At 46.9% G+C, this 15,187-nt stretch overlaps 1 protein-coding gene across 1 annotated transcript in view; it reads left to right on the top strand.

The window, feature by feature from the left end:
• ces2b (carboxylesterase 2b) overlaps positions 1-15,187 on the top strand; it is a 108,734-nt gene that overhangs the window by 45,799 nt on the left and 47,748 nt on the right. The window contains exons 12-14 of the mRNA XM_078210446.1: positions 614-686; positions 4,714-4,912; positions 6,813-6,897. Coding sequence (XP_078066572.1) covers positions 614-686; positions 4,714-4,912; positions 6,813-6,897 — 357 coding nt within the window. The remainder of the gene's footprint in view (positions 1-613; positions 687-4,713; positions 4,913-6,812; positions 6,898-15,187) is intronic.

Below are 15,187 nucleotides of genomic sequence, written 5' to 3'. Positions count from 1 at the left end.
ACAGTGCCAGGGTCCGGGGTTCAATTCTGGCCTCAGGTCACTGTGTGGAGTTTGCACGTTCTCCCCATGTCTGCGTGGGTTTCCTCCGGGTGCTCCGGTTTCCTCCCACAGTCCAAAGATGTGCTGGTTAGGTTGATTGGCCATGCTGAATTGGGGGATTTGCAGGGTAAATATGAGGGGTCGTGGGAATAGGGCCTGGGTGGGATTATGGTCGGCGCAGACTTGATGGGCCGAATGACCTCCTTCTGCACTATAGGGATTCTATGATTAACTCTGTTTCTCTCTCCACAGACACTGCCAGACCTGCTGAGTTTTTCCAGCATTTTCTGTTTTTATTTCCGATTTCCAGTGTCCGCAGTATTTTGCTTTGCCGTTAACTCTTTCCTCTCTCTATTCATGTCTCCTTCTGGTAACAAAAAGCAAAGTCCTGCAAATGCTAAAGCTCTGAAATATAAATAGAAATGTTTGGAAATACCGAACAGGCCAATTAGCATCCATAGAGAGGGAAGAAGAATGAATCTTTTAGGTTGATGATTGTCCATCTGATCTGGAAGAAGCCAGCACGTTCGCAATCTCCCAATAATGATCCTGTTTTGATAAACTTTTTCTGCAGGAAATGTCTCTGAAGAGGAGGTGGCTCTGAGCAGGACAGTGATGGCTTACTGGGCGAACTTTGCTAAGAAAGGGTAAGTTAAAGTAAAGTTTATTTATTAATGTCACAAGTAAGACTTACATTAACATTGCAATGAAGTTATTGTGAAATTCCCCTAGTTGCCACTTTTCGGGTCAATGCACAAAGCAGCCAGAGGAAACTCACGTAGACATAGGGAGAATGTGCAAACTCCACACAGACAGTGACCCAAGCCGGGAATCGAATCCGGGTCCCTAGCACTGTGAGGCAGCTGTGCTAACCCACTGTGCCGCCCTTGTAGTTTTTACCTCAGGAACAAATGAACAGATTTGGCCTCTTTTCTCTAGAAAAGAGAAGGCTGAGGCGTGGATAGGGGCAGGTGTTTCCACTTGTTCAGTACATACCACGGTGAATAGGAGGCCGTGTGGCAGAGTGGTAGTGCCCCGACCATTGACCAGAAGCTGCAGATTTGAGTCCAACGCTAGGAATTGTTAACCACGGAAGGGGAATTCAACACAGTTCAACAGGTTGATAATCAACTCAGAAACTTCCAACACTTCCACCCACGGAAATGAAGTTGACTCTTAGATGCCCCTTTGAAATGGCCGAACAAGCCACTTGATTCAAGGGCAATTATGGATGGAGAACAAATGCTGACCTTGCCAGTGATGCCCACACCCCATGACACAATAAATAAAAGTAAAATAGATGTAGGGAAACTGTTTCCTTTGGAGGAAGTCTTGGAAAAGCATCAAATAGACAACATGAGGGGAGGGAGTAGTTAGGATCTGGAATGGACAGGCTGAGAGTGTGATGGGGTAGATTGAATCCTGATTTTCTAAAGGGAATGGGATAAGCACAAATTGGGAAACAGAATTGTAGATGGAAAGACAGAGAAATGAAACTAGTGGAGTGGTCTTTCAGAGAGATGGCATGGGTTTTGAAGGGCCGATTGGCCTCCCTCTGTGCTGGAATCAGCCCATGATTCGACAATGCTGAATCCCATTCCTTTAGACTAACCAGTCTAGACGGGTTCATGGATGAGAGGGGTGTGGAGGGATATGGTCCAAGTGCAGGTCAGTGGGACTGGGCAAAAAATGGTTCGGCACAGACAAGAAAGGTCAAAAGGCCTGTTTCTGAGCTGTAATTTTCTATGGTTCTATGGTTCTATAACTGATTTTGGGTTTGTTATTTCACCAGCCTTCAAGAATAAATGTGGAACAGATTCACACAAACACCCTAAGTTTCCAAAATTTTGGATTGGGATCACAGCTGCTGTCCAAACAGCTCTCTGCTAAACAATTAGTTCATAAAAAAATGTCAGTTCTGATGTTTGCATCCGAAACATTAAGAGCGGGATTTTCCGGCCGCGCTCACCCCAAATCCGGAAAATCCCACCCAAGGTCAATGGACCTTTGCATGGTCCGTGTCCCGCCCGCTCCGATTCCCCTGGCAGGCTGGACGGGAAAATTCCACCCCAACTCTTTCTCACTCCACAGATGCTGCCTGACCTGCTGAGTATTCCCAGCACTTTCCGTTTTTATTTCGGATTTTGGGCATTCGCAGTTTTTTCCTTTTGTAAACGTTTATTTAACTTGCATCACCATTAGCAGAATTAAATAAGATAGTCACTAATAAATCTTTGCCCAGAGAGTGGTGAGAATGTAGAACACAGTCCCACAGGAAGGTGAATTGTGAAGATACTTCAAATGGGGAAGCGGGATAAACACACGAGGGAGAAAGGGACAGAAGGGTATGTTGATGGGGTGAGATGAAATAGTCTGGGAGGAAGTTAGTATGAAGCATAATCCACAGCAAGTCCTGTTTCTCGACATACTGGGAGAGGGGGCTTGACCCTGACACTCACTTTCCCGTGACGATTAAGATCCAGGGCAAGAACACAGGGTGATACATTTTTTACTCCTTACCCACTCCCTGCTTCTTCCTTTTCTTAAAGTTTATTTATTAGTCAAGTAAGGCTTACATTAACACTGCAATGAAGTTACTGTGAGATTCACCTAGTCGCCACACTCTGGCACTTGTTCGGGTCAATGCACCTAACCAGCGCGTCTTTCAGAATGTGGGAGGAAACCAGAGCACCCGGAGGAAACCCACGCAGACACGGGAAGAACGTGCAAACTCCACACAGACAATGACCCAAGCCGGGAATCGAACCCAGTCCCTGGTGCTGTGAGGCAGCAGTGCTAACCACTGTGCCACCGTGCCGCCCTTCCTTAACCCTCCTTCCTTTTCCATCCCTATCTACCCATCCTCACACCAAAAACCCAGGAGCACCAAGCGTAAAGCCCGCACTGCGTCCCTCATTAAAGCCAACAACCTCAGTGCAGACCAGTGAGTAAAGTGTGATTTTAAATTCTGGGCCTGGGTGGGATGCTCTTCTGAGTGTCAGTGCAGACCTGATGGGCTAAATGGTGTCTTATTTAAATGGGAAGCAGATTCAAAGTGCATCAGTGCAGAGGGATCTGGGGTCCTTGTGCATGAATCACAGAAAGTGGGTATGCAGGTGCAGCATATAATAAGAAAGGCAAATAGAATCTTTCCTTTTATTGCAAAAGGACTGGATTTTAAAAGTAGAGAAGTTGTTGTTGCAATTGTTCAGGGTGTTGGTGAGACCACATCTGGAGTATTGTGTCCAGTTTTAATCTCCTTATTTGAGGAGGGATGTGGTGGCATTGGAGGCAGTTCAGAGGAAGTTCACCAGATTGATTCCAGGGATGGGGTTCAAAGGGATGAGTCCAAAGATGTGCGGGTTAGGTTGATTGGCCAGGTTAAAAATTGCCCCTTAGAGTCCTGAGATGCGTAGGTTAGAGGGATTAGCAGGTAAATATGTGGGGGTAGGGCCTGGGTGGGATTGTGGTCGGTGCAGACTCGCTGGGCCGAATGGCCTCCTTCTGCACTGTAGGGTTTCTTTCTTTCTAAGGATGAAAGGGCTGTCGCATGAAGAGCGGTTGAATAGCTTGGGCTTGTACTCGCTGGAGTCAGAGAGGTTTACAGCATGGAAACAGGCCCTTTGGCCCAACTTGTCCATGCCGTCTTTTTTTTTTTAACGACTGAACTAGTCCCAATTGCCCGCATTTGGCCCATATCCCTCGATAGCCATCCTACTCATGTAACTGTCTAAATGCTTTTTAAAAGACAAAATTGTACCCGCCTCTACTACTGCCTCTGGCAGCTTGTTCCAGACACTCACCACCCTCTGTGTGAAAAAATTGCCCCCCTGGACCCTTTCGTATCTCTCCCCTCTCACCTTAAACCTATGCCCTTTAGTTTTAGGCTCCCTTTGTGAAAAGATATTGACTATCTAACTGATCTATGCCCCATCTAGCTCATCTATGGAGTTCGGAAAAATGAGGGGAGATCTGACTGAAGTATATAAAATGCTACAGGGGTTGATAAGGTGGACGTTGAACAGATGTCCCCCCTTGTGGGACAGTCTAGAACAAGAAGCCATAGATATAGAACGGGATTCCCTGACGCACTTGCCTGAAACCAGAGATTCCATCCCGACTTCAATGGACCTGTACATGGTCCGCCCTCCCGCCCGCTAGAATTCCAGTGGCGGGCAGGATGGGAGAATTCCAGCCATAGAGTGAGAGGGGTTAGGTTCAAACCTGAGATAAGGAGAAATTACTTGTCAGAGGATTGTGAATCTGTGGAACTCACTGCCCCAGAGTGCAGTGGAGGCAGAATCAACCACAGATTCAAGAAAGAGATGGATATGTTTCTGATGAAAAGTGGAATAAAGGGCAAGGGGGAGCAGGCAGGAAAATGGAGTGGAGACCAGGATAAGATCAACCATGATCATGGTAAGTGACGGAGCGGGCTCAAAGGGCTGAATTGCCCACTCCCGCTCCTAATTCCTATGTTTCGGCACTATAGGAATTCTATGGTTCTATGATTCCAAATCTGGGATCTTTCTGCTCCATGTGATCCATGACAACATGAATGTTGTGTCTTCACTGACTGAGGTATCAAAAGCATGGGGGATGGGGGTTGAGGGTTTGTGGGGGTAGGGGAGGAGTCTGGACCAAGCTGATAGTTTTATTTTGTGTCCCTTGCAGGAACCCTAACAGGGAAGGGCTGGTATTCTGGCCAGTTTATGATCAAAATGAAGGGTACATGCAGCTGAGGCTGAAGCCACAAGCTGAGTGGAAGCTGAAGGAACACAGGATGAAATTCTTCACCAAACTCTTCCAACAGGAAGGTAGAGAGAAGAATGAGCAAAATGGGAAAGGTGACGAACGGCAGCGATTGGAGCTCTAAGCCCTCGGAAATTCAGCGACTAAAACACTCTGCTTTAACAAATTCTGATCCTGTGTGAAAATTACTGGGCGGTGATTCATTTTCAATTTTAATTTTTCTGTCCATTTCTGCCTCCAATATTCCTTTTGTTTTCCCAACTGTTTTTAAGTCTTCTCCACATCTGACTGTGCAAATCTGGGTTTGGATGGAGTTAGGGGGGGGCATTGTGGGGGGAGGTTGATGGGGGTGTCCTATCAGACAGATCGTGGTGGAAACCAGGGTGACCAGGCCCCTTTAATCACAGGAGTGACCCAATGTCAACCTCGCGGCGGTGGGGAGGATGGAAGGGGCTGATCCGGGATTCCTGACAACGGGGTGTCAATTAGACTCATCAACAAACCAGTTCATACCCAGTGTCCCTGAGCCCAGCACATTTCACATTGAACAGGGGCCGCACGGTGTCCCCAAACCTCCTGAAGGCTGCCCAGAAATCCCGGCCTAATAGGAGCCTCTGATTGGCCAATTGCTGGGCAGGATTTCTGCTACCAGGACCCTGAATCGTGGGGAAGGCCCAAAGGTGGTCATGTAAGTGCCTGAAGAGCACTTAATACTCTCAGGCCACCCCCTTGGATCTGACGGGGTTTCCTTGCTGATTCCCTGAGCAATCAGTGAGATGCCTTTGATGGGCTGAATTTTACAACCCCCCCAGTAGCGGGTCTAAAGGTGGTGGAGGCACATTTGGCTTTCCCGCAACCAAACCTCCCCAAACCATTGGATATTATAAGGGGGGATGAGGTGGGTTGCCCATCGATCCTTGGGCCAATTGAGGCCCTTAATAGCTGCGTGGACTGGTCTCAGATAAGTAGTAGGGTGAGGGCCCCATAGACCCAATGCATGGACCCCTCCAGTTCATCCCCTCACCATGTATCCCTCCCATCTGGCCCCTTGAATTCAGCCCCTCACCCCCTTGCCCCTCTTTAGTCAGGCTGGGCAGGGTCAGCCACAGAATCAGAAGAGTCAATGTGACACACACAAAGGCCATTCAGCCCATTGAATCTGTTCCAGATGTGTCTAGATTATCAGCCTCGTACCAGCAGTCGCCTAGTTGTTTACAATTCTGGGAATTAAACAGTTGCCCCCAGTGGAAATGATCTTGAACTGTCAGATTGTTCACTTGTCTCCTTTCAGGTGGGAAACCTGTCGCACTTACTGAGCCTATTGAAATGTGACCAATAATCTCCCCATTATGTACTCGCTCTCAATTACTCCCAACAACTTTGCGTCCCAGCGTTTGATTTTCCAGCATTGAGGAATGCCTTATCCTGCAGGTCAGAAACGCACCGCACCTTCTCCAGCCATCCTGCTAACAACACGCTTGTTTCAGTAATGCTTCTCAAATCAACTCTCTCAATAACTTTAGGAGATTTGTTCAGTAAATATTGTGCGTGTTCGGAAGAGGCCAAGTCAGCGGTGGGAGTGTAAAGGATTCTGTCAAATGTACAATTAGAAGGACACAATTGAGTTAGTTGCAGGTGACGTTTAATCAGAGGGAGTTTCAACGCTGGCCTTTACCTCTGAATGTTGTTAGTCCAGAATGGATTTAATGCTGGACCGGTAGTGCAAGGAACAATGATTAAAGTGAACCAGACATAGTAGAATGTTCTGTCTAGACACTGAAAACTCATCGATACTGTGATCATTGAGGGTCTTGCTTTGTGATTGGAGGGTTTACTCTGTGCATGATTGTAGAGACTAACATTGTCCAACTAATTAAAGTAATTTCTGTGTTTAAAAATAATAAACACATAAAACAAAAGACTTGCATTTCTATAGCACCTTTCAGGATGTCTAAGAGTGCCTTGTGCTGTAATACAGGTGCTGTTTGCTGCCACCATATGCTGCATTATGGTTATTTTAGATGTCTCTCACTGATGCGGTCCAGAGATCTTTATGTTTAAACATGAACCGTTTACTGCTTGTCTTTAACTATTTCTGGACCCAAGGTATGGTCATGCCCGGTGCTGCTCCAGGCAGGCATGCTGCTTACTTAGAGTTCTGTTTCTAGATTGTTTTCTGAGTGTCTATTACCATGTCACTTTTTGCATCATACGGTGGGCGGTGCCACATTCCAATTGCACATTAACCTTTGCTCTGCAGAGTGCCTTTACATTACATAATGCGACAACCTCCTTCTCTAAAGAAAACACTCCTTCCTAACAGAGTAACGCAGAGTAATTTATTACTTCCTTTTCAACTCAAATATTTGAATTCATAAATTCAGAAGGGGCGGGATTTCGCAGCCTTGCTCGAGCGAGACCTGAAATTCCCGCCCAAGGTCAGCGAACGTTTCTATTGTCCGCCTTCGCCCGCTCCGATTCCATGGCGGGCGGGCGGGGCGGTACAATTCCGGCGACGGTCTTGAGGCTTGACATATCTCGACCTAACACACTTGGAGGAACGGCAGTCGTACTCTGTGTTTCCGGCACTTTGCTATCACCATTTCTTTCACTTTTCTTGCTCCTCTATTAACAACTTGTCTGCTTTTTTTAGACATTGTAGAGTTGTCCCGTTCCCCTGGAGGAGATTGGGGACTACAGTGGTCTCAAACTTTCCTTTCCCATGATCTCTGCCACGTTCCCGCTGGATGTTTACATTTCAAAAATGGAACCTTCATTTCTGCTTGTTCCACAATCTCAGCCAAATACTTTCTGCTGCTTCATTTTCAAAAACATTTTGCCATCTTGTGAATCTTTCATTCTTCTTCTGGTGCTTGCTGCTTCAGTGTCGGATTTGCATTTTCTGATCTCATTTCTGTCCCTTCTCTCTCTGTCTGCACAGTAAGAAGTCTCACAACACCAGGTTAAAGTCCAATAGATTTGTTTGGAATCACGAGCTTTCGGAATGCTGCTCCTTCAACAGGTGAGTGATGAGGTAGGTTTGTGAATCTACCTCTCCACTCACCTGAGGAAGGAGCAGTGCTCCTTCGGTGGCTAATATATTCCTAGAGTATATATGAGATGTGTTTTTAGACTGCGGGCTTAATATTACAAAAAAAAGTGTGGGAGAACTTAATGGGGCTGAAAGTCAGTACATCCTCAGAGCCTGATCATCTACATCCCAGCGTACTAAAGGAAGTGGCCATGGAAATAGTGGATATGTTTTCATCTTCCAAAATTCTGTAGACTCTGGAACAGTCCCGGCAGATTGGAGGGGGAGGGGACAGATATAATCCCGCTATTTAACAGATTTTCAGAAAGTTTTTGATAAAGTCCCACATAAGGGGTGAGTGTGCAAAATTAAAGCACGTGGGATTGTGGGTAATATATTGGCATGGATTGAGACTTGGTGAGCAGACAGAAACAGAGAGTAGGAATAAATGTTTTTTTTGGAGCGGCAGGCAGTGGCTAGTGGGGGTTCCACAGGATCAGATCTTGGGCTCCAGCTGTTCACTATATACATCAATGGTTTGGAACAGGAAACGAAATGTAATATTTCCAAATTTGCTGATGCCACAAAACTTGGTGGGAATGTGAGTGGGTGAAGCAGGTGTTAAAAGGCTTCAAGGTGATTGAGACAAGTCGAGCGAGTGGACAAATACGCAGCAGATGCAGAATAACGTGGATAAATGTGAAGTTATCCACTTCGGAAACAGAAACAGAATGGCAGAATATTATTTAAATGGTGATAGATTGGGAAATGTTGATGTACAAAGGGACCTGGGTGCTCTTGTATGCCAGTCACTGAAAGCAAACGTGCAGGTACAACAAATAGTTAGGAAGGCAAATGGTAATTTGGCCTTCATTTTTTTATTCATTCAAAAGATGTGGGCATCGCTGGCTAAGCCAACATTTATTTACTAGCCCGAATTGCCCTTGTACTGAGGCCATTTCGGAGGACATTTAAGAGTCAACCACATTGCCGTGGGTTGAGAGTCACATGTAGGCCTGGCCAGGTAAGGACTGCAGATTTTCTTCTAGTGAATCAGATGGGTTTTTACGGCAATCGACAATGGTTTCATGGTCATCATTAGACTTTTAATTCCAGATTTTTTTATTGAATTTAAATTTCACCATCTGCCGTGGTGGGATTTGAACCCGGGTCCCCAGAGCATTACCCTGGGTCTCTGGATTACTAGTCCAGTGACAATACCACTGTACCACCGTCTTCCCAAAAGGGCTTCAGTAGTGATGTAAGGATGCCTTACTGCAACTGTAGTTTTGTGTGTAATTTTGGTTTCCTTATCTAAGAAAGGATATCTTTGCCATAGAGGGAGTGCAGTGACTATTCATCAGACTGATTCCTGCGGATTGGATTGACTGGGTCTGTATTCACTGGAATTTGGAAGAATGAGAGGTGATCTCATTGAAACGTACAAAATTCTGACAGGGCTGGACAGACTGGATGCAGAGATGTTGTTCCTCTGGCTGGGGGAGAGTCTAGAACAAGGGCTCACAGTCTCAGGGTACAGGGTACCACTTAGGACTGAGACGTGGAGAAACCTCTTCACTCAGAGGGTGGTGAATGTATGGAATTCTCTGCTCTAGAAGACTGTGGAGGCCAAATTACTGAATATACTTAAGAAAAGAAACAGACAGATTTCTAGACATTGAAGGCTTCAAGGGATATGCGGCAATATGGCGTTGAGATAGATAAATAGCCTTGCTCATATTGAATGGCAGGGCAGGTGTCAAGGGCTGAATGGCCTGCTCCTGCTCCTATTTTCTATGTTTCTATGTGGTTGGAAGCCAATCATCTCAGCTCCAAGACATCACTGCAGGAGTCCCTCAGGGTAGTGTCCTAGACCCAACCATCTTCAGCTGCTTCATCAATGATCTTCCTTTCATCATAAGCCCAGAGGTGGGGATGTTCGCCGATGACTGCACAATGTTCAGCACCATTCACGACTCCTCAGATACTGAAGCAGCCCAAATGCAGCAAGACCTGGACAATATCTAGGCATGAAAAGTAACAATTGCACCACACAAGTGCCAGACAATGACCACCTCCAACAAGAGATGATCTAACCATTGGATCTTGACATTCAATGGCATTGCCATCGCTGAATTCCCCACTACCAACATCCTGGGGTGTACCATTGATCAGAAACTGAATTGGACTAGCCGTATAAATACTGTGGCTGCAAGAACAGGTCAAAGGCTGGGAATCCTGTGGTGAGCAACTCACCTCCTGACTCCTCAAACCTGTCCACCATCTACCAGGCACAAGTCAGGAGTGTGATGGAATACTCCCCACTTTCCTGGATGGGTGCAATTCCAACACTCAAGAAACCTGACACCATCCGGAACAAAGCAGCCTGCTTGATTTCTATCCCAGCCTAGGTCAACGGACCTTTAAGTAGTCCATCCAAGTTTCTGTCCCGCCGTGACGCTTTCCATGGCTGATGGGACTATAAAACCTATCACTGATGATAATTATTGATTAATTAATTAAAGTATAATCACAGCTAGTTTTATATCACTGTTTGCAAAGTAAGATTCAATTCAAGCTGACTTAAAAAAACAAAAGTGAGGCAAGAATAAAACTCCAAGAATCAATGATAGTGACTGTGGCAGAGCAACCTTTCAGTAGAACGTTCTTGGATACAGAAAGGAATTAATGGGAATAAGGATTTGACCTGTGTCAGTGTAGACTTTGAGATTTGGTATCTGTTACGATCCACAAAGAGTATAAACTGAAACATAACCCACACCATGAAATTAATCCAACCCCTCCCCTATCAAACATCCTGAGTTGGGTAAGAATGGAGATTCCAGCGAAGAACACAATACCTCTTCAGTTTTTTTCAATTTATTTATTAGTGTCACAAGTTGGCTTACATTAACACTGCAATGAAGTTACTGTGAAAATCCCCTAGTCGCCACACAGTTTGGGTTCATGGAGAGAGAATTTAGCATGACCAACGCATCTAACCAGCACGTCTTTCAGACTGTGGGAGGAAACTGGAGCACCCGGAGGAAACCCACGCAGACACGGGGAGAATGTGCAGACTCCGCACAGACAGTGACGCAAACCGAGAAACGAACCCGGGTCCCTGGCGCTGTGAGGCAGCAGTGCTAGGCGCTGTGAGGCAGCAGTGCTAACCACTGTGCCACCGTGTCGTCCCCAGATGCTCAGGATGGAGGAATATTCCGGCAATTTGCTTGATTATCTTTGGGAATACTTAGGTTCTGGAGCGGGATAGAGTTCAGAAAGTGCACTGTGACAGGAGATTAAAGTGTAAAGTCAGTGAAAGAATTGCTTTCATTTATTGTGGGAGGCGATGATTTTTAATATTCTTTCATGGGATGTGAGTTTAACTAATCATGGGATTACCCAACCCTAATTGCCCTTTTGGAGCTGGTGGTGAGCTGCCTCTTTGAATCGCTGCAGTCCATATAGTGTAGGTGCACCCACAGTGCTGTTAGGGAGGGAGTTCCAGCAATTAGATCAAAATTGATTATAAGAGTTTAACATCTCAACCTCGTGTTATAATGAATGTTGATGGGGGACAGCGTAGAGGGAGCTTTACTCTGTATCTAACCCCGTGCTGTACCTGTCCTGGCAGTGTTTGATGGGGACAGTGTAGAGGGAGCTTTACTCTGTATCTAACCCCGTGCTGTACCTGTCCTGGGAGTGTTTGATGGGGACAGTGTAGAGGGAGCTTTACTCTGTATCTAACCCCGTGCTGTACCTGTCCTGGGAGTGTTTGATGGGGACAGTGTAGACGGAGCTTTACTCTGTATCTAACCCCATGTGTACCTGTCCTGGGAGTGTTTGATGGGGACAGTGTAGACGGAGCTTTACTCTGTATCTAACCCCATGTGTACCTGTCCTGGGAGTGTTTGATGGGGATAGTGTAGAGGGAGCTTTACTCTGTCTCTAATGCCGTGCTGTACCTGTCCTGGGAGTGTTTGATGGGGACAGTGTAGAGGGAGCTTTACTCTGTATCTAACCCCGTGCTGTACCTGTCCTGGGAGTGTTTGATGGGGACAGTGTGGAGGGAGCTTCACTCTGCATCTAACCCCGTGTTGTACCTGTCCTGGGAGTGTTTGATGGGGGACTGTGCAGAGGGATCTTTACTCTGTATCTAACGCCGTGCTGTACCTGTCCTGGGAGCGTTTGATGGGGGACAGTGCTGAGGGAGCTTTACTCTGTACCTAACCCCGTGCTGTACCTGTCCTGGGAGTGTTTGATGGGGGACAGTGCTGAGGGAGCTTCACTCTGCATCTAACCCCGTGCTGCACCTGTCCTGGGAGTGTTTGATGGGGACAGTGTAGAGGGAGCTTTACTCTGTATCTAACCCCGTGCTGTCCCTGTCCTGGGAGTGTTTGATGGGGACAGTGGAGAGGGAGCTTTACTCTGTATCTAACCCCGTGCTGTACCTGTCCTGGCAGTGTTTGATGGGGACAGTGTAGAGGGAGCTTTACTCTGTATCTAACCCCGTGCTGTACCTGTCGTGGGAGTGTTTGATGGGGACAGTGTAAAGGGAGCTTTACTCTGTATCTAACCCCGTGCTGTATCTCTAGAACATAGAACATAGAACAGTACAGCACAGAACAGGCCCTTCAGCCCACGATGTTGTGCCGAGCTTCATCTGAAACCAAGATCAAGCTATCCCACTCCCTATCGTCCTGGTGTGCTCCATGTGCCTATCCAATAACCGCTTAAATGGTCCTAAAGTGTCTGACTCCACTATCACTGCAGGCAGTCCATTCCACACCCCAACCACTCTCTGCGTAAAGAACCGACCTCTGATATCCTTCCTATATCTCCCACCATGAACCCTATAGTTATGCCCCCTTGTAATAGCTCCATCCACCCGAGGAAATAGTCTTTGAACGTTCACTCTATCTATCCCCTTCATCATTTTATAAACCTCTATTAAGTCTCCCCTCAGCCTTCTCCGCTCCAGAGAGAACAGCCCCAGCTCCCTCAACCTTTCCTCATAAGACCTACCCTCCAAACCAGGCAGCATCCTGGTAAATCTCCTCTGCACTCTTTCCAGCGCTTCCACATCCTTCTTATAGTGAGGTGACCAGAACTGCACACAATATTCCAAATGTGGTCTCACCAAGGTCCTGTACAGTTGCAGCATAAACCCACGGCTCTTAAACTCCAACCCTCTGTTAATAAAAGCTAACACACTATAGGCCTTCTTCACAGCTCTATCCACTTGAGTGGCAACCTTTAGAGATCTGTGGATATGGACCCCAAGATCTCTCTGTTCCTCCACAGTCTTCAGAACCCTACCTTTGACCCTGTAATCCACATTTAAATTAGTCCTACCAAAATGAATCACCTCACATTTATCAGGGTTAAACTCCATTTGCCATTTTTCAGCCCAGCTTTGCATCCTATCTATGTCTCTTTGCAGCCTACAACAGCCCTCCACCTCAGCCACTCCTCCAATCTTGGTGTCATCAGCAAATCTACTGATCCACCCTTCAGCCCCCTCCTCTAAGTCATTAATAAAAATCACAAAGAGCTGAGGACCAAGCACTGATCCCTATGGCACTCCGCTAGCAACCTGCCTCCAGTCCGAAAATTTTCCATCCACCACCACCCTCTGTCTTCGATCAGATAGCCAGTTACCTATCCAATCGGCCAACTTTCCCTCTATCCCACACCTCCTTACTTTCATCATAAGCCAACCATGGGGGACCTTATCAAACGCCTTACTAAAATCCATGTATATGACATCAACTGCCCTACCTTCATCAACACACTTAGTTACCTCCTCAAAAAATTCAATCAAATTTGTGAGGCACGACTTGCCCTTCACGAATCCGTGCTGACTATCCCGGATTAATCCGCATCTTTCTAAATGGTCATAAATCCCATCCCTAAGGACCTTTTCCATCAATTTACCAACCACCGAAGTAAGACTAACCGGTCTATAATTACCAGGGTCATTTCTATTCCCTTTCTTAAACAGAGGAACAACATTTGCCACTCTCCAGTCCTCTGGCACCATCCCCGTGGACAGTGAGGACCCAAAGATCAAAGCCAAAGGCTCTGCAATCTCATCCCTTGCCTCCCAAAGAATCCTAGCATATATTTCATCAGGCCCAGGGGACTTATCGACCTTCAGTTTATTCAAAACTGCCTGTACATCCTCCCTCCGAACAACTCCGAACTCTCCTGGGAGACTTTGATGGGGGACAGTGTAGAGGGAGCTTTACTCTGTATCTAACCCCGTGCTTTACCGGTCCTGGGAGTGTTTATGGGGAGTGTCGAGGGAGCTTTACTCTGTATCTAACCCCGTGCAGTAGCTGTCCTGGGAGTGTTTATGGGGAGTGTCGAGGGAGCTTTACTCTGTATCTAACCCCATGCTGTACCTGTCCTGGGAGTGTTTATGGGGAGTGTCGAGGGAGCTTTACTCTGTATCTAACCCCGTGCGGTACCTGTCCTGGGAGTGTTTATGGGGAGTGTCGAGGGAGCTTTACTCTGTATCTAACCCCATGCTGTACCTGTCCTGGGAGTGTTTATGGGGAGTGTCGAGGGAGCTTTACTCTGTATCTAACCCCGTGCAGTACCTGTCCTGGGAGTGTTTATGGGGAGTGTCGAGGGAGCTTTACTCTGTATCTAACCCCGTGCTGTACCTCTCCTGGGAGTGTTTGATGGGGACAGTGCAGAGGGAGCTTTACTCTGTATCTAACCCTGTGCTGTACCTGTCCTGGGATTGTTTGATGGGGACAGTGTAGAGGGAGTTTTACTCTGCATCTCACCCCATGTTGTACCTGTCCTGGGAGTGTTTGATGGGGGACAGTGCAGAGGGAGCTTTACTCTGTATCTAACCCCGTGCTGTACCTGTCCTGGGAGTGTTTGATGGGGACAGTGTAGAGGGAGTTTACTCTGTATCTAACCCTGTGCTGTACCTGTCCTGGGAGTGTTTGATGGGGACAGTGTAGAGTGAGTTTACTCTGTATCTAACCCCGTGCTGTCCCTGTCCTGGGAGTGTTTGATGGGGACAGTGTAGAGGGAGCTTTACTCTGTATCTAACCCTGTGCTGTACCTGTCCTGGGAGTGTTTGATGGGGACAGTGTAGAGTGAGTTTACTCTGTATCTAACTCCGTGCTGTACCTGTCCTGGGAGTGTTTATGGGGAGTGTCGAGGGAGCTTTACTCTGTATCTAACCCCGTGCTGTACCTGTCCTGGGAGTGTTTGATGGGGAGTGTAGAGGGAGTTTACTCTGTATCTAACCCCGTGCTGTCCCTGTCCTGGGAGTGTTCATGGGGAGTGTCGAGGGAGCTTTACTCTGTAAGTAAACTCTTGCTGCAGCCAGTGAAAGAG

The sequence above is a fragment of the Mustelus asterias genome, chromosome 4, assembly GCF_964213995.1.
Source record: "Mustelus asterias chromosome 4, sMusAst1.hap1.1, whole genome shotgun sequence".
Taxonomy (NCBI): Eukaryota; Metazoa; Chordata; class Chondrichthyes; order Carcharhiniformes; family Triakidae; genus Mustelus; species Mustelus asterias.
This window is presented reverse-complemented; position numbering and strand designations above follow the sequence as displayed.